At 40.3% G+C, this 20,137-nt stretch overlaps 2 protein-coding genes across 3 annotated transcripts in view; one reads left to right on the plus strand and one right to left on the minus strand.

The window, feature by feature from the left end:
* The window catches only part of PLPP1 (phospholipid phosphatase 1), a 93,657-nt gene extending 90,717 nt beyond the window's left edge, over positions 1 to 2,940 (plus strand). For both annotated transcript variants that reach the window (XM_020805553.3, XM_020805554.3), the window contains exon 6: positions 97 to 2,940. In XM_020805553.3, coding sequence (XP_020661212.1) covers positions 97 to 228 — 132 coding nt within the window. In that variant the 3' untranslated portion in view covers positions 229 to 2,940. The remainder of the gene's footprint in view (positions 1 to 96) is intronic.
* The window catches only part of MTREX (Mtr4 exosome RNA helicase), a 71,828-nt gene continuing 52,105 nt past the window's right edge, over positions 415 to 20,137 (minus strand). The window contains exons 22-27 of the mRNA XM_020805552.3: positions 14,937 to 15,100; positions 12,548 to 12,653; positions 6,415 to 6,471; positions 5,641 to 5,803; positions 1,068 to 1,172; positions 415 to 726 (exon numbers count right to left, since the gene is read on the minus strand). Coding sequence (XP_020661211.3) covers positions 674 to 726; positions 1,068 to 1,172; positions 5,641 to 5,803; positions 6,415 to 6,471; positions 12,548 to 12,653; positions 14,937 to 15,100 — 648 coding nt within the window. The 3' untranslated portion in view covers positions 415 to 673. The remainder of the gene's footprint in view (positions 727 to 1,067; positions 1,173 to 5,640; positions 5,804 to 6,414; positions 6,472 to 12,547; positions 12,654 to 14,936; positions 15,101 to 20,137) is intronic.

Below are 20,137 nucleotides of genomic sequence, written 5' to 3' on the forward strand. Positions count from 1 at the left end.
GGCTGCAAGGTAGAATCATTGTGTTGTATTAATATTGCTAAGAGTTTATCTTGCATCGATGAATACTGTTTAATCTGTATCGCTCTGTCTGTCTAGGCTGTATACGTATCTGATTTCTTCAAAGAAAGGGGTCGTGCATTTAAACAGAAAGAAGAGGAAGACTCACATACAACATTACATGAGACACCTACTAATGGGAATCACTATGGCAGTAATCACCAGCCATGAGAGAATTGAGTTGTTACTCTGTGGCTTCTCTTGCTCTCTAAATTTGATATTTTGCAAGTTTTCTGGCCTATGTAAAAAAATAAATTAAATGCCTTTTGAAGGGACTGCTGCTGCTATACCTCTTGGATGCTCACTTTACATGTATATAGTAACACTTATGTATCTAAAAGCTTCAAAAACACAGTATTCCAGCTATTTTTTTAATTAAAATAATGTGGTAATACTTATGTACAAACAGCAATGGCTTATGTAATATGCTTTGCTAGCGCGAGGATTATGGTGAAACACAAGTTAAGAACACTAAGTATCTGTCCTGCTTGGGAAGAGAAAGGAATGACAACCTTGCAGTTGAATTTTGTACTTCTTGGCTGGTATGTACTGCTTTCTCAGCTGCAGAATCGATGTTATCTTAGTTCTGTTCACACACCACTTTGGGAAACATTTCTTATAGATACAGACTTGCAGCAAACACAATGTCTCTCTTGATTTTGGTAATACCTGTTAAAGGTAAAAGAATATTTAGTCATAAGGACAGTTGTACGCAAGTATCACTTGCCAAGCATAGCAGTATAAGATGCATTAAAACTGTGTTTTTCTAAAGTTCAGCATCAAACCTTCAAAATGCCCATCCCCATTTAACCTCAAGAGATTTTGATGGTCTGTGGAGACACAAAATACTTTTCCATTAGTTGCTCTCTAAAAGAAGTGGACAGCAACAGAGGAAAAAGAGGTCCATGGAACCTCCATTCAGTTCAGAAAGGGCACTTTGGTTTGTGGCCAGACAACTTATAATTGCATTTTAATGATGCATGCACTCACAACAGACTGCAAATACAAACCTTCTGCAAACTTGTTCTCCAGTTCTGTGTTTCCAATGGCCTTTGCTGCCTGGCACATCTGTCGAAGCAATTCTTCTAGCCTTCTCATACATCGAATTATGCTCCCTGCATGGGCAGAAATAGCTTTTTTTGTATTAATTGTAAGATTATACACATTTGTAATCTCAAAACGTTCTCCTAACTGTACTGTTAAAATGGCTGTTCATTTTGTGATGCATTTCAAGATTTGTTTCAGCCTGTCTTTCAACTTTCTGGCTGGCTGTTCAAGACATCCCACCATTTACTTGCCTTACCTGAGCAGGCATGCAGCTTATTCCACCCTTGCCTTAAGCAGAAGCAAACAAACGACTGCCAGATGTTAACATGGTAGATGGCAAAAAAATAAAAAAAAAGACTCAAGAACAGCTCAAAATTGCAATGTTGCTGGTATTTAGGTTCTCCTGAAATGCTTGCAACTGAGAAAGAGAAAGCTCTGATTGTCTCCTGAAATACATTCTAGGTTTCACTCTTACTCTTCATGCTCAGATGTCTGGTTTTTTTGGTTCTCTTAGAGGGGGCTACAAGAACAGACCACAGACTGCTAGTTTTAAAAAGTATATGTCATAGCTTGTGGCATGTATAAATGTGACTGCATAACAAGAGGCGGAGAAGGAACAACCACAGTTCTTTCATCGCTACATTTCTGCGTACGTTTGCAGTAAGCACATGGTGAAAGACATTTCTTTGTTCCAAACATTCTAGAGTATATGATAGAGCTGTAACACATAATGTGGCCTGAAGAACTGTATTTTAAGATTGCTTTCTTGTTTATATCTTAAATTGGGCCCATGATGTGAAGCGTTATCAGCCAGCCTCAGTGAGAGATTAAAGCTGATCGTTTGATTCCAGTTCCAGCAACTCTCATAAATTGCCACCTGGAATCAATTACAAAAAAAGACACAAGTCTGAACTAAGGGAGCCTGGAACATATCCTCACATAGTAGTTCATGCTATACTCTGAGCAAACTATTATTTGAGATATACTGGTTTTGCTTACAAGGACTGCTATGAAAATGAACTGAAGAGCACGTTACCATTTATACACATTTCGGTGCAAGTTTATAACAAAGCATGTACGTATGTAATGTAGGACACTTTCATTGTACTTCACTGCTAACATGTTCTGCTTGACACAATGAGCTACTTAAACCAGGTTTCCCCCTCCTTATTCCCAACTAACTGTTTAGACTACAACTCTCATACCAGATCCTGCTCCCTAGAGTGATAAGAGGAACAATATAAAAGACATGAAAAATACTGGACTGGGGGTAGACTAAGCCAGTGCTTGTATTTTGTGGTCCTCCTCCAAAATGCCGCACATTTGTATTATGGCTACTGAAATTTCAATTCAGTGTATTTTGCCACGACAAAGAAAAAAGTGCCTTTCTAGTAGTAGCATAACTCACTTCTTTTGGAAGCAGCATCCTTTTGCTAGAAGGACTGCTTCTCTTGTCACAGGAGAAAAAGATTGTGTCATTTACACAGAGCTAGCAAAAATGGGCTTGATGGTGGTTTGGGGTTATGCTACTATGGTCAGTGCCTTGTCTGTGTTTTACATAATTTCTACCCTAGCAATGGAAATTGCTATTGTGGGCAACTCGCAGAGCTTCATTATCTCACCCTTTCTGATGCTCAAGGGCAAGAAACTTGGCTCAACGTGCAACTCTGGTCTCTCCACTAGTAGCAAAGAGTTCATTTACTGGGCAAGGCCTTCTATTACTTTCTTGCATTGCAGTGTGGGGGAGGGTGTTTTGATACAGCATCTGCAAATGAAACTATCTACAGAATTGATTGCCTGCTTCACCGCAACCAATAAACTTTGTATCTGACAAAAGTGACTTCAAGACTCTAGTACTTGTGATACTCTAGCGTTTCTGGCTCTCTTAAATAGAAATGACTGTGGTAGAGACATAAAAGAATAGGGGCAGTATATCAATGACATCCGATCATAACATCTTTGCTACACCAAAACATAAGTGTGCAAACACACTATTACTCAAATGCCTTTTCCCAACAGTTCTATAGAGTGGGAAAAGACCCTTTCATTCAGGGCTAAATTCAACTTTGGAAGGGCCACATGCCAGCGATTTAAGGGCAAATTTTACCAGCCTGCTCCAGTTCAGTTGCTTTCAGGTTACAAAACTACTCTTGTTCTATATGAGACCTTTTTGGGTTTTATACTATTATCTCTGTTCTCAAAGATCAGGGCCGAAGAAGCTCCACAGGTTCTGTGGATTGATCTAGCCCAAAAGTCCCCTATCTCAGTTGAACATGTTTGACAGACTTTATGTGCTAAGCCCAGCAAAATGTATGAGTTCAGGGATACCCCTTCCCAAATGCAAGCCTTGCATCTGATATGAAAGTCATTCACAAACTTTGTGAAAATGCAGCCTTTTTATTTTGCTTCTACTACCGTGTTCCCCCGAAAATAAGACAGGGTTTTATATTAATTTTTGCTCAAACAAACAACAAACAACAAAAAAACATTAGGGCTTATTTTCAGGGGATGTTTTATTTTTTTCATGTAGAGCCATCCACATTTATTCAAATACAGTCATGTCATCTTCTGGTTGCTGCACAATGGTGGAGGGCAGGGTTTCACTTAACTGGGGCTTATTTTGGGGGTAGGGCTTGTATTACGAGCATCCTGAAAAATCATATTAGGACTTATTTTCAGGTTAGGTCTTCTTTTCGGGGAAACGGTAATTGTAAATGAGAGTACTCACTAGTATATGTAATAAGGGGAATGTACATTTTCATCAGAAATGAAATATATAGAAATAGCAGCAAGTTCTTAAGGCCAATTTATGCAGCTGACAATCTCTTTTGTATCTATGGAAAGATAAAGGCTGTTTGCAAGCAACCAATAATCTTACTAAAATTTAAAGAATTCTCTTTGTTGTGCAAATGAAATCTCAATAAAAGCATTATCTGCAGCAGCCAACGATAAGCACACCAGATGGATAGCAAGAGAAAGGCAGTAACTTCCTTATAACCCAGTCCTCAGTGTTCCATTTAACTGTGTGTAAGATCGTAATCTTTGGCCCTGGTGGTTCTTTCTCTGGGAGAGCAGGAGAGGGAAACCCCAATTTCTACCATCCTGCATGATCCCTCAACAATAGCTGTTATCCCTCTGAAGATGCCATGTGTCAGCAGTACAAGTAGCAAAAGGACATGATAAAAGGCAACAACTTGTTCTCATTTTCTCTGTTGCACAAACTACACAAGAGATATAATTTCATTCCAGTTCCTAGCTGTATGCCAGGAGGTTTTACAGAACTCTGTGGAATTTAATTCTGAGTAAAGATAGTGCTGAATATGATTGTGCCATAGCATATTTATGAGCAATGCAGTACACATGAGAGAGGGGGCAGAAAAGATGGACAGAAAATTTGCAGTAGGCAAGACTGACAAGAAAAATCCTTCCCCATACCCTCAGTAGATAGCATTAACCAAGGGAGTGCTGTATGCACAGCTGTTTTATCAACCAAAACACTTGCTTTAAGACTAGTATGTCTGGGTTGCACTGTAATCTTCACTGTTATCCCTGTAATACTCTCCCAGGAAGTATCCTGCAAATGCACATGGTAAGAGTAAAGAAGCAACAATTAATATAGCTTTTACTAGGATAGCCCCACAATACCACGTTATCTTACCATCCTGCACTAACTGCACTTTCAAATGCCGGTCGGTTTAGTCACACATACAGACAATTCAAAAAGCAGTGATACAGTGGTGCCTCGCTTAACGAGTGCCTCGCTCAATGATGAATTCGCATAACGATGGCCTTTGCTGGAAATTTTGCCGCCTCACCTAACAATGTTTCCTATGGGGGATTTTCGCATAACGATGTTTGGGACCTTGCTTCACTTAACGATGACAATTTTAGGTCCCCTGTTTCGCTTAACTTTTTTTTTTTTGGACAGCCCTGTTTTCGCTATTTTAAAAATATTCTAAAATGTTTAAAAATGTTTAAAATGCTTGGAATCGTTAGTGCACCTAATAAAACCTTTGTTAAAGTAATTTGGCTTCATTCTGAGTCTTTTTGAATTTTTGGTGACCATTGAAATGTATTGAATAGGCTCCTATTGGAACGGATTAACCGGTTTTCAATGCATTCCTATGGGAAATGGTGTTTCGCTTAATGTTTTCACATAACGATGTTTTTAATGGAACCAATTAACATCGTTATGCGAGGCACCACTGTATTAGCTTATCTGTGCAGGCAATCCAAGGCAGGAGTGGATGCAATTCTGACTTATAATACTGAAGTTAAATTTTAACATTTAAGATTTGGTGATTAACAAATGCATTTACATAATACTTCTGAGTTTGTGCAGTGTTACATATTAATGGCTTTTAGAAAACTGCCATAGACCTTTATAGCTCTAAAAAGCAGTCACAGAAGTCATATGCAGTTGTTTTCAATATTAACCATCTTTCTCATTTGTAAAGCATGAGGTGGTATCCAGTAATGAAAGAAACCACACAAAAGCTCAGTTTTACTACCACATCATCCCTCCCATGAACATACCTTCAAAGACATCTGTCATTTTGCATATGTGAGCAAATGTTGCTCCGTTGGCCCAGGTGTGCACCACATCCATCAAGTTTGGCCTAAAGGAATTGAGGTAGTTCTCCTCATCAATTTCCAATTTAGCTTCAGCTGACACTTTAGCAATTCTTTTTGCACATTCCTTAAAAAAATACACATTTATTTTAATCAAAACAAAAGATAAAGGAGAACTACCTGTAAACACATCTAACTTGTCAAGGCAGGGGAGACTTCATTTGCTGCAGATGTTTTTCATGATTGCAAAGGAGGTGATCAGAGGAAAAAGTGATTCTGTTCAACAGAGAAACTTGGGAATGCATTCCATTAGTAGAAGCACCAAATTTGGACCAAAATCTTCTGTTTCTTCCATGACAACATCTTCCTGCTCAACTCTCATAATATAAAGGCTAGTTTTTTAAAAAAATACTAAGGCAGTTTTTAAGGTTAAATTATACCAAATAGTCAAATATACCATATTGGCACACAGGATGAGCATATCAAGGTACATCTCAATGTGATATTATAAACCAAAAATGATGTAATATCAGTTTAGTTTGTGGAGTAGGAACAGGAGGTGACATACAAATAACAGCTTCTATAATCAAGACTACAGTAACATATAGTTCTTATGTCAGAAAAATTGCCCTCGAAACAATGGGTAGGCTTTCACTTTGGAATATGTAATGCACATGCTCAATCCTGTAAAAGACTTTCCTTTGTCAGTTCAGTCCAATTTTTGCTGGAAAACTTTACCTGCATCTGGCGGAGTGGGCCTGCCAACTGTTCTGTTAGCTTCGGCATTTCACTGGACTGGAAAAAGATGAAGAGAATATCAGTGACTTCCATTTACTTTACAGCTTTTAAAATGCATTCACATTTTTCTTCAGCTAACACTAGGCAGCTGATGCAAGAAGTTTCACAAATGGAGAATGTGCAGGATCAGTACTGTGTTGGTTTTGCTTACTAATTCTTTTAAAAGCTCTCACAAAAGATTTTTTGAAATAAGATGCTCACAGTTAAGCCACAATATAGAAAACGGGCTTCAGTTTTCCCCCCTTAAACTTTGCTAATTAAAATGAAAACAAAAACAACAGATCAGCCATCTCTTATTTTCTGATTCTAAAATTTACATAAAATCCACTCATAAAATTTATGTGTACCTTGCATTTAATTTCTATTCATCATCTGACAATGTGTCAATTTAGTTAAAAAGGCAATGTTCCAGATATAATTAAACCAGTTGTTTACAGAAAGGGGCTATTTTCCCCCTCCAGTTTGTTGCTCTAGCCATCTTGTTGTTGTTGTAGTTTAGTTGTTAAGTCATGTCCGACTCTTTGTGACCCCATGGGCCAGAGCAGGCCAGGCCCTCCTCTCTTCCACTGCCTCCCGGAATTGGGTCAAATTCATGTTGGTAGGTTCGATGACACTGTGCAACCATCTTGTCCTCTGTTGTCCCCTTCTCATTTGCCCTCACACTTTGCCAACATCAGGATCTTTTCCAGGGAGTCTTCTCATGAGATGGCCAAAGTTTTGGCGCCTCAGCTTCAGGATCTGTCCTTCCAGTAAGCATTCAGGGTTGATTTCCTTTAGAATAGATAGGTTTGTTCTCCTTGCAATCCAGGGGACTCTCAAGAGTCTCCTCCAGCACCACAATTCAAAAGCTTCAATTCTTTGGCGGTCAGCCTTCTTTATGGTCCAGTTCTCACTTCCATACATCGCTACTAGAAAAACCAAAGCTTTCACTATGCGGACCTTTGTCAGCAAGGTGATGTCTCTGCTTTTTAAGATTCTGTCGAGGTTTGTCATCGCGTTTCTTCCAAGAAGCAGGTGTCTTTTAATTTCGTGGCCGCTGTCACCATCTGCAATGTTCATGGAGCCCAAGAAAGTAAAATCTGTCACTGCCTCCATATCTTCCCCTTCTATTTGCCAGGAGGTGATGAGACTAGTGGCCATGATCTTACTTTTTTTTGATGTTGAGCAGAATATTTTTTGCCGTCTCCTCTTTCACCCTTTTTAAGTGGTTCTTTAATTCCTCCCCTCTTTCTACCATCAGAACCTGCATATCTGAGGTTGTTGATATTTCTTCCAGCAATCTTAATTCTGGCTTGAGATTCCTCCAGTCCAGCCTTTCACATGATGTATTCTGCATATAAGTTAAATAAGCAGAGGGACAATATACAGCCTTGTCGTACTCCTTTCCCAATTTTGAACCAATCAGTTGTTCCATATCCAGTTCTAACTGTTGCTTCCTGTCCCACATATAGATTTCTCAGGAGATACATAAGGTGGTCAGGCACACCCATTTCTTTAAGGACTTGCCATAGTTTGTTGTGGTCGACACAAACGCTTTTGTGTAGTCAATGAAGCAGAAATAGATGTTTTTTCTGGAACTCTCTGGCTTTCTCTATAATCCAGCACATGTTAGCAATTTGGTCTCTATTTCCCCTTCCCCTTCGAAATCCAGCTTGCACATCCAGGAGTTCTCGGTCCACATACTGCTGAAGCTTACCTTGTAGGATTTTGAGCATAACCTTGCTAGCATGTGAAATGAGTGCAATTGTACAATAGTTGAAACATTCTTTGGCACTGCCCTTCTTTGGGATTGGGATGTAGTAGACTTATCTTTTCCAATCCTCTGGCCACTACTGAGTTTTCCAAACTTGCTGGCATATTGAGTGTAGCACCTTAACAGCATCATATTTTAAGATTTTAAATAGTTCAAGTGGAATGCCATCACCTCCACTGGCCTTGTTGTTAGCCAGGCTTTCTAAGGCCCACTTGACTTCACTCTCCAGGATGTCTAGCTCAAGGTCAGCAACCAGACTATCTGGGTTGTCCAGGACATCCAAATCTTTCTGGTATAATTCATCCGTGTATTCTTGCCACCTCTTATTGATGTCTTCTGCTTCTGTTAGGTCCCTCCCATTTTTGTCCTTTATCATGTCAATCTTTGCACAAAATGTTCCTTTAATATCTCCAATTTTCCTGAACAGATCACTGGTTTTTCCCTTTCTATTATTTTCCTCTATTTCTTTGCACTGTTTGTTTAAGAAGGCCCTCTTATCTCTCCTTGCTATTCTCTTGAAGTCTGTATTCAATTTTCTGTAACTTTCCCTATCTCCCTTGCATTTTGTTTCCCTTCTCTTCTCTGCTATTTGTAAGGCCTCGTTGGACAGCCACTTTGCTTTCTTGCATTTCCTTTTCTTTGGGATGGTTTGTGTTGCTGCCTCCTGTACAGTGCTGCAAGCCTCCATCCATGGTTATTCAAGCACTCTGTCCACCAAATCGAGTTCCTTAAATCTGTTCTTCACTTCCACTGTGCATTCGTAAGGGATTTGGTTTAGATTATACCTGACTAGCCCAGTAGTTTTTCCTACTTTCTTCAGTTTAAGCTTGAGTTTTGCTATAGGAAGCTGATGATCAAAGCCACAGTCAGCTCCAGGTCTTGTTTTTGCTGACTGTATAGAGCTTCTCCATTTTTGGCTTCAGAGAACATAATCAATCTGATTTCGGTATTGCCCATCTGGTGATGTCCATGTGTAGAGTTGCTTCTTGTGTTGTTGGAAAAGTGTGTTTGTGATGACCAGTTTGTTCTCTTCACAAGAATCTACTCCCTACTTTAACATTCCAGTCCCCTATGAGAAGAATATCTTTCTTTGGTGTCAGTTCTAGAAGGTGTTGTAAGTCTTCATAGAATCAATTGGTCAATTTCAGTCTCCTCAGCATTGGTGGTTGGTGCACAAACTTGGATTATTGTGATGTTGAAAGGTCTGCCTTGGATTTGTATTGAAATCATTCTATCATTTTTGAGATTGTATCCCATTACAGCTTTTGTTGACTATGAGGGCTACTCCATTCCTTCTATGGGCTTCTTGCCCACAATAGTACATATGATAATTGTCTGAATTGAATCTGCCCATTCCTGTCCATTTTGGTTCGCTGACGCCCAGGATGTCAATATTTATTCTTGCCATCTTCTGTTTGACCACATCCAGCTTACCAAGGTTCATAGATCTTACATTCCAGGTTCCTATGCAGTATTTTTCTTTGCAGCATTGGACATCCCTTTCACTTCCAGGCGCGTCTGTAGCTGAGTGTCCTTTCGGCTTTGGCCCAATCACTTCATTAGCTCTGGAGCTACTTGTACTTGTCCTCCACTCTTCCTCAATAGCATGTTGGACGCCTTCTGACCTGAGGGGCTCATCTTCCAGCATCATATATTTTAGCCTTTTATTTCTGTCCATCGAGTTTTCTTGGCAAAGATACTGGAGTGGCTTGCTAGTTCCTGCTCCAGGTGGATCGTGTTTAGTCAGAACATTCCACTATGACCTGTCCATCTTGGGTGTCCCTGCATAGCATAGCCCATAGCTTCTCTGAATTACTCAAGCCCCTTTGCCACGACAAGGCAACAATCCATGAAGGGGCAGATCACAATACATCACTTTATAGATTAGACAGGCAATAATGGAAAGAATAAGGGAAGCCACTGAAACTGGAAAGTATTCTGTATTTTTAAAAGTCTGTTTCTATTAAATAAAGTCAGAATAATCTGACCCTGCAAAGCATTCATGTATTCAACCTTACAAATACTCAATCTATATTTGAAGACTGCCACAAACACACACTGTTAGGGTGTGCACTAAGCATGTGCAAATGTTCCATCACTAGTACCTTATTTAATTTCCAATTCCTTTTCCTTCCCCAGCACTTGTGGGTCAGCTTAATTTATCAGGGGTTTAGGACTTGTAAGCATATTTCAAGTAGTCACGGGTTATTAGTGCAAAGGTCTGTGCATTTTTAGAGTTTCTTATTTCAGCATATCTACATCCTATCTTTCTCATATCATATAAAGATATGCTGCATTTATGGTCTGAACTGCATTAAAACAACTAATACGAGTATTATGGGTTAAATCCATTTGCCCATAGCTTCTCTCAATTACTCAAGCCCCTTCGCCACAACAAGGCAGCAATTCGTGAAGGGGCTAGCCATCTTAGCAACAACAAGTAGACCTGAGACCAGTACAGTAGCTGATTCGTGAACAAACCATTAATAAACTCAATTACAGTATGCCGAAAAACAAAACTAAATAAAAACTATTTTCAAATTGGATGAAAATATATGCAATGTATTTTCACATCTACAGTCTGTAAATTACATTTCCAATATTTATCCAACAATAAACTAATATGTAGTTGTACATTCTTTTCCAATTATTTCTTGTAACATTAAACAAATGGTATCCAAATCTAGTTAGAGTGAATATATATGATCTATTATTCGCCCAGACCTAAATTTTTCTGTTCTTATTAACTCAAATAACATTTTTAATCTCAACTCTCCTTAGTTTCTTAGCAAAGCAGTCACTATGGTTCTAATTCAAGTCATCTTTCTAATACAACAAATTCTCCTTTTCTCAAAAGACTAAAAGTAGTTAAGGAAGAAACATCATGAAATTGTTCAGTCCACATAATAAAAGATAAAAGTGGGAGCTTTATACTATTCTGATAATATGGAGTATATTACCTCATTGAATCTACTTTTATGAAACCAGACCAAATCTTCACCTTTAAACCGACACTTAAAATAGACTCCAATAGTGAAATATATTTATTCATCTGATACTACTTCTTAATTTCTGCCAGTTCGTTTCTGCGCTAAAATATAGTTTAAGCAAACATAGGCCTCTCCGGATTTCGTTTAAGTAAAAATATACCATTTTCAATATTCAGTTTGGAACAGGAATGAGTGCCATGGAACCTTTTAAAAGCTTTAACAGATATTGGATACAGAGGTCAGTGGTGATAAATAAAAACTATCACTGAAATATGCATTTAATGTGAAGCTATTTTGTATTTCCCCCCCTCTATCCTCCCCCTCAGTTTCATAAATTTTCCTCCTATCTACAGAGTATTGGTGAGGATATAAGTAGTTGACTTTACATGTGTATCATCAGTTCCTGCTGTGGTCCCTTTTGTTCCCCACAAAGCTATCTCAAGACAGCCTCTAGAACAGTGTCTGAGGCACTACAAAACAAGAAAGCCAAGGAGGAAGAGAAAAATCAGCAACTTTCTGGTATGCATGGAACTGCTTTCTGGTTATACACAGAACTGTTTGGATCCTGACCACTGTGAGATCTGCTTTTCAAAATGCATTTAAAGATTTAGGGAAGTCAAGACTAAGATGTGTATTTTCACTCTACAACACAAGGCATTTTCACTCCTGTGAACAGCAAGTGAATTTCACCCCAAATTTCCTTTTTTTTTTTTTTTTTTGCTTCCACCGAAAGAAAATGTGCCATGTGCTAGCACCCCTCCTCTTATGGAGAATGTTCACATCTACTGGAGACTCTCTCTTCTCTAGACTAGTTATTCTTCACATAGCAGCAATGAATGTAACAAGGAGATAGGACAGAGCTACCATCTTCCCCTCCTTGTGTGTTTACATTTAACCACATTTTGAATACCTGGATAGGGCTACTGTCTATTTCATCATATCTTTAAGAGAGAGAGAGTGGCCAACCTGAGGCCCTCCAGATGTTGTCTGATGACAACTCCTATCAGTCCTAACCAGTACAGCTAAAGGTGAGTGATGCTGGAAAATGCAATCTAAAAACATCTGAAGAGCAACAAGTAGTCTCAGAGCTTGCTCTGTTACATACTAAAGAGAAATGGCAAAAATGTAAGTTTGGATACTTCATGTAATGTTTGACCCTGAACATACCATGTCTTTTTTTATAACTCAAGGAGACCTAGGATTGTACTAATTAAGAATTACTATTCTAGCCACCTTGAGTTTTGTTACTGGAAATAAAAGCCAGGCCAAAAAGTAGAAATAAGTTACAAGATATCAACTAGGTTTTCTACTTACACAAAAAACCACTTACATTTTCTTGAAATACAAAACAACTTAGTAAGGCGGTTGCTTGCTCTGCAGATAAATCATTGAAAAGGCCATTGAACATCATTTCAGTCAGCAACAACTCATCTGCACTAGAAGAGCAAAAGAAATCAATCGCCAGCATAAGATATCCAATGCCTTTCTATGTTTAACCATCAGTTTCCAGAAAAATCGACCACAAACAGCTTTTGTTTGGAAGACAAATATATGAAAAACAGAAGTCATTAAACATGTAAACGTCATTACTTGCTAGCAAGAAAGAGAAGGAAAGAAGGAATGAGTGTATCTAAATGTTGTATTTTTCCAAATAGGAAAAGACAGAGGTCATCAAAAGATAAGAGGACATCAAAAATTAAATCTAGGAAAAAAGGTTTAAAATGGATTTGTTATGATGAAGTGTTAGGAAACTAGATCTGGCTAAATAAAGACTTTTTTATCTTGATTTTTTTGATACATTATTACCAATTTAGCATTCTGACCAGGTTAGAATGATATACAGTGGTGCCCCGCTTGACGATTACCCCGCTCCACGACGAAATTGCTTCACGATGAGGTTTTTGCGATCGCAAATGATGATTCAAAGGGGAAAATCCGTTTTATGACGATCGGTTCCCTGCTTCGAGAACCAATTCTTTGCATTAACGACGATCAAAAACAGCTGATCGTCAGGTTTCAAAATGGCCACCCGCTGTTTTCCGGACCTATTTCCGGAAGACAGCGACCGAAAATGGCTTCCCCTATGGAGGATCTTCGCTGGACAATGAGGTATTTCGCTCATTGGAACACATTGAACCGGTTTTCAATGCATTTCAATGTTTTTTCTCTTTTGCTTGACGATGATATCACTTAACAGCGATTTTAACAGAACGGATTATCGTCGTCAAGTGGGGCACCACTGTACCAAAGAACAGCATGCCATATTTTGAATGTAAATCATGTTCAAAGGAAGTTTTTTAAAGCATATTTAAATATCATATTATATCAAATAACCACACAATTCTCACTCTTCTGTTTCTCACACCTTCTTTGAACCAATCACTCATGTTGAATAGTCAAGTAATTTTGAAGATCAGGTATAAGGAATTTGTACGAGTATGCATAGATGAATAACAGAAACATTGTGCCTGGCAAAGATTATCAATCATTTTCAAGGGGGCAGCTATGTCAATAGCCATGCTAGTCTTTTGCAGAAAAAAACACAACTCCTGGCACTTTTAAGATTAGCCAGTTCTGTTTGGCATAAGCTTCCATGAACTATGCTTCACAGGTGCAATGTCTGACCTCAAAAGGCAGACATTTCTAAAAGCATGAGGAAAAGGTGGCTATGGAGTGTAATGTAAATGCAAAAGGTCCAGCATTGTGATGGCCTATTTTTCTCACTGGTTGTTAAGAGCCCTCAGGAGTGACAGGTGTGTCCTTAATGGAGCTTGTTAAAAGTTGTTGAACCATCACAGGTAGTCCAGATGCAAAGAAAAATATTATTTGTTTAAACTGTATATGGGAATTGGCATACATTAGAATACATAAAGCAGTTAAACTCTGTCTGCTCCAGCCTGAACAGAGAAAAGGGTGTTTCATGTCACTACATATATTAACCAGTCCATTGATAAAGATTTGTCTGTACTGCCAGCACGGGTGTATGTTTTATGCTTGGGCTCTTTTCCCTACTTGTAATTTTTGCACTGTTATTCCTAACAGTCATTTTAATTTCATTCTGCAAACCCAAGATAGTTCCAGACTTCATTTCCTATGAACAAGTGATCTATCTTTTTCCTCTCATGTCACATAATGAACTGATTTTGCAAGTTTCTTCATTTCAAAGTAATTGCTAAGTAGCACTGACAGCTGGACTGATATTTGAAAAATATAAGCCAAAGCCCTACTGGGCTCCCAGAACTGGACATGCTGTTTTTCAGTTCTCAGTCTCAGTGTGTTTTTTATAACCCAAATTAGTTCCATTTTACTAATTCCACTGGCCAGAATCCTATTAGTAAATTCATATTTGTGCAAGTAAGAACATGTAAGTTATGGTGGTGAACTGGTCTTAATGAACAAGCTACCGTTTTTTAGTAAGCACCTGATAGTGAGACTGGGTGCTCCCATAGCCACCTCATTAATTAACAGTAATTCACCACCACAGCATGAGTGGTTTCAGTTATGCACAAGTAAATTACCAAGAGGATTCTGGCCAGTAGGAAAGACCCCTTCCATCCAGATCTCTTTTTTGCCTACTTTTGGGGAAGACGTGAATTAATATGAGATTGTTTTTAACTGGCCAATACCATGGATTATAGAATAAGAGGAAAATTTTCTATAAACACAGAAATACTACAAAGCACCTGCAAATTTGCGACAATGGTAACAATGTCTTTTACCTGCTGATTTCACAAGCAACACGTCCTTTCATCTCTATGACATCAGAAGAGGTTGCAAAACCTAACCTTCTCAAAACACGTTTACGACACTTGAGCTCATCCATTTGTAAAACAGTCCTGGCTTTCTTCAGTTCTCGTTTTGCTGCTTTAATATCTACAGCAATCTAAAGTAAAATACAAGCATGGAGGTGAGGCTAGGAGAAATCAAGATAATGGGAAATTTAGACCTCATCTTCCAGAAAAAAAAATAAACGTGTTAATAATGAAAAAGAAATTACCCCATTATTTCTAGAGGCCACACAATCACCAATAAATCTGTAAAGCAAGTGATGAAATATTTTTGTAAATGGGGGATGGAGAGCCAAAATTTCACCACAGCAAAAATGTATCCTGAAATATAGGGCTAGAATATACAGTGGTGCCTCACTTAGCGATCGCTCCATTTAGCGACGAAATCACTTAGCGACGCTGTTTTTGCGATTGTAAAAGCGATCGCTTTGAAATGTTCTCTATGGGGTATTTTCACTTTGCGATGATCGCAGGGAAGCGATCATCGCAAAGCCCCCATTTTCGCACAGCTGATCAGTGGTTTCAAAATGGCCGCTGGGGAAAAAAACATGGCCGCCCGCTGTGTTTAGGGACGGATTCCTCACTTTAGAGGCACCGAAAATGGCGGCGCTATGGAGGATCTTCGCTCAACGGTGAGTTTTAAGCCCATAGGAATGCATTGAAGGGGGTTCAATGCATTTCTATGGGCTTTTTAATATCGCATAGCGACGTTTTCGTTCTGCAGCGATTTTTGCAGAACGAATTAACGTCGCTAAGCGAGGCACCACTGTATTCGTAAAACATACCTCTATAATTCTAGGGATTATGTACATGGAAGAGACCTACCTAGTATTACTGAGCCAACTATCCCTCATCTTGTAGTTGTGCATTTGTTTTTTTTCCATAGGTGTAGAACTTTGCACTTACCCTTCTTAAATTTCATTCTGTTGTTTTAAACTGAGTACTTAAGCCTTTCATTAACTTTCTGAATTTTGTTTCTGTATTCCAGGGTATTAGCTATTCCACTTAATTTTGTGTTGTCTGCAAATCTGATAAGCACTCACTGCACACATACGCACCATCCAAGTCATTAATAAAAATGTTGAAGAGCACTGGGCCAAGGACTGAGCCTTGCGACATCCCACTTGTTTCCTCCTCCCGGTTTGATAAGGAGTCACAAATAAGCAGTCCGAGTACGATTCTGTAACCAGCTGTGTATCTACCTGACAATTGTTCTAGCCAGCCCACACGTAGTTAGCCTGCTAATCAGAATACCATGGGGCACTTTGTCAAAAGCTTTGATGAAGTCAAAATATACTATGTCCATAGCATGTCTATCAGGGAGGTTACCCAATCAAAAAATGAGATAAGATTAGTCTTGTGGGATTTGTTCTTGATAAATCTATGTTTGCTTCTAGTTACTACTACATTGTTTTCAAGGTTCTTGTAGAGTGACTGCTTTATATAATCTGATCTCCAATTTTCCCTGGAATTGATGTCACATTGACCACTCCACAGAGCGGATAAAAATCAATGTTTTTTTTAAAAAAAGATTGAATTAAATCACAATATAAATAAAAATCTGATTTTTCCATTTAAAATGTCAAAAAATTCTGATTTTAAAAAATTTAAATCATTATTTAAATTGTGGCTTAAACTATTTGATTTTGTGGTCTGTAATGCCCAGCTTCCTTCTTCTTGCCTTTTTAAAGACAAGAGACAATGGTAGCTCTCATTTAACTCATCTGGAAGTTCACCCATCCTTCATAACTGCAAGAAAATAATAGACAGTCGTTCTGAGAGTTCTTCAGCCAGTTCCTTCAATAGTAATAAGATAACTTGACTACTTGTTTATCAATCTCATATTGCAATCTTGTCCTCTCCACTTGTACTTTGTATTTGCCTGGTCACACACTGTCAAGACTAAGCTAAAGTAGGAATTGAGCACTTCTGCCTTTTCTTTGTCATCTGTTATCACTTTTCCATCTCCACTGAGTAGCTAAGTCACTATTTCTTTTCTCTGTCTGTTTTTTGTTGGTTTCAGTGCCTCTTGCTAACCTCAGCTCATTCTCTGTTTTTGCCTTCCTAATGCCATTCATGCAATTCTTTGGTATCTGTCTGTATTCTTTCTTTGTGGCCTGGCCTTCCTTCCAATTCCTATACAGCAGTGGTCCCCAACCTTGGGCTCCAGATGTTCTTGGACTTCAGCTCCCAGAAATCCTGGCCAGCAGAGGTGGTGGTGAAGGCTTCTGGGAGTTGTAGTGCAAGAACATCTGGAGGCCCAAGGTTGGGGACCACTGCTATATAGTATATGTCCTTTGTTTTGTTGTGTTTTGTTTTCAGGTCCTTTCAGAGTTTTTTGTGAAGCCACATTGATCTTGTTGTTGTCTTCCATCTTTTTTTCTTGTTTGGAATAGTTTTTGGGCAGGTGGAGCATGTGTGCCACGGGGGAACGTCCTACTAATCACATGTTTTTAAGCTCTAGAAGATTCCGAGGAGTCCTGTGCAGGTGCAGTCTAACCCATTCGTGTGGATTCACTGAAGACCACTCGAAGAACCACCTGAATAAGGTGAAGGCTGCATGTAGATCATTCTTCGCTAACCGGATAAACGAAGCGTCCAACCAGCAGGCGGAGCTTTTCCGTATAGTGCGCGACCTATCTGGAATTGGTCCGGGAGATGGGCCTCCCCCTAGTTTCTCACCAGACCAATTTGCAGCATTTTTCAAATCTAAAGTGGAGGCCATCTGCCGGGAGCTCTCTCCTTTTTTGAACGCAGCGAGTCGAGCTGAGATGTCCAGCGCTCCGTCTTGCCCGGTTATTTTCGACTGCTATCAGCCGGTAACGCCCAACTCTGTAGCCATGGTGCTTGATCACTGTCGGGCCACCATCTCCTCCTTGGACCCTTGCCCGGCCTGGCTAATCAAAGCAGCCAGGCTGAAAACAACTGAATGGGCCACAGCAATAATAAATGGGTCTTTTCTTGAGGGCAAGTTTCTTTCTTGAGCAAAGTGGTGGAGAGGGTGGTGGCAGATCAGCTTCAGGCACTCCTGGATGAAACAGATGCCCTGGATCCGTTCCAGTCAGGTTTCAGACCGCGCCACGGTACAGAGATGGCATTGGTTGCCCTGTACGATGACTTGCTGAGGGAGGCTGACAGGGGCAAAACGTCTCTGTTGGTCCTCCTCGACATCTCGGCGGCCTTTGATACCGTCGACCACGGTATCCTCCTGGGGAGGCTCTCCGAGCTGGGAATTGGTGGCTTGGGGTTAGCCTGGCTCCGTTCCTTCTTGGAGGATCGTCCCCAGAGAGTTCAGCTTGGGGAGAGTGTTTCGGCCCCGTGGAGTTCCATTTGTGGGGTTCCACAGGGGTCGATTATCTCCCCAATGCTGTTTAACATCTATATGAGGCCACTAGCTGGGGTCATCAGGGGGTGTGGAGCGTCGTGTCACCAGTACGCTGATGACACCCAGCTCTACATCTCCTTTTTACCAACTGCAGGTAATGCTGTTCTGTCCCTTCAGCGCTGCCTGGGGTCCGTACTGGGATGGATGCAGGAGAATGGTCTGAGGCTGAACCCGGACAAGACGGAAGTTCTGAGGGTGGGGGCCCCCGTGGCTGGCGGCTTGGGTGGCTCTCTCTAGTTTGGGGGGGCGGTCCTGGCCCCGGCGAGTGGGGTCCGCAGCTTGGGCATACATCTGGACCCAACACTCACCATGGAAACGCAGGTGGCGTCGATTGTCCGCTCAGCCTTTTTCCACCTTTGGCGGATTGCCCGGCTGCGGCCCTACCTCGACACGGTGCACTCACTACCTTAGTGCACGCGCTCATAATCTCAAGATTAGACCACTGCAACACGCTCTACGTGGGGCTGCCTTTGAGGCTGATGCGGAAACTTCAGATGGTCCAGAATGCAGCGGCCAGACTCCTAACTGGAGGGAGAAAATACCACCACATTTCTCCTACCCTGGCCAGACTGCATTGGCTGCCCATTCGTTTCTGCATCGACTTCAAAGTTCTAATGCTTACCTATAAGGCCCTAAACGGTTTGGGACCTCGATACTTGGCGGAACGCCTTCTCCCACCTAGCATAGCATAGGCATCCTTCAGTCTCGAGAGACTATGGTAACATGCTCTGAATCGAGGAGTGTCCTCTCCAGAGCATGAAGCCCGGTAAGGTAATATGGAGGATAGGCTGTTACCCAAGCAGCAGATCCCCCCTCTCCACATTGCTGAAATGGTCCAATGGAAAGGCAAGAGCCAATACAACTGGTTCCAGCAATGTCGCAGGAGTTGGCAGAACGACACATGCTGCCTTCGGGACTCCAGCTCCGGATTTTGCCTCGAGGTTAACTCCTGAAGCCTTTTCCATGAGTGGATATAGCCACAAGGCAGTGGAGGTTTGAAATTGGAGTTTTCCTTCTCCTAGATGGGCTGCCTTCCATGGAAGGCAGCCCATCTCCCACCTAGATCTACCCAGATCACCCGCGCGAGCCAGGTGAGGCTGAGGAGCCTGACGCCGAGGGAGGCCCGGAGGGAGAAGATGCAAAACCGGGCCTTCTCGGCGGTGGCTCCTCGCCTTTAGAACAATCTCCCTCCTGAGATTCACGCGGCCCCTACGCTGGGTACATTTAAAACTCAACTAAAAACATGCTTTACATCCAGTCCTTCCCTCCTGCCAGCATTTAATTTAATTTAATTTTTCTCTCTTGTCTGTCTATCATTTATCATCTTTTGGAATGTGCTGTCTGTAATGATGTTTATGGATTTATATTATATTATTTTAATTGTATACATATTGTTGTTAGCCGCCCAGAGTGGTATAATATACCAGATGGGCGGGATATAAATCAAATAAATAAAAAAATAAAAAATAATAATATAAATAAATAAATAAATAAATAAGTCAAGGATAGCTATTCCTGTAGATTCTTCCTCCACCTTGCTGGAGAAAATTATCAACAACACAAGCTAGGTATTTCTTGGAAGGGCCATATTTAGCAGATATCAGGATAAATTGAAATCTCTCACTACTACTACAACATTGTGTTTCTTTGAAATTCTTGAGATTTGCTTTTCAAACGTTTAAATTGTATCTACTCCATTACTGGGTGGTGAGTAGTATAGTCCAACTACCATATTCCTTTTATTTTT

This window comes from Pogona vitticeps, chromosome 2 (genome assembly GCF_051106095.1).
Source record: "Pogona vitticeps strain Pit_001003342236 chromosome 2, PviZW2.1, whole genome shotgun sequence".
Taxonomy (NCBI): Eukaryota; Metazoa; Chordata; class Lepidosauria; order Squamata; family Agamidae; genus Pogona; species Pogona vitticeps.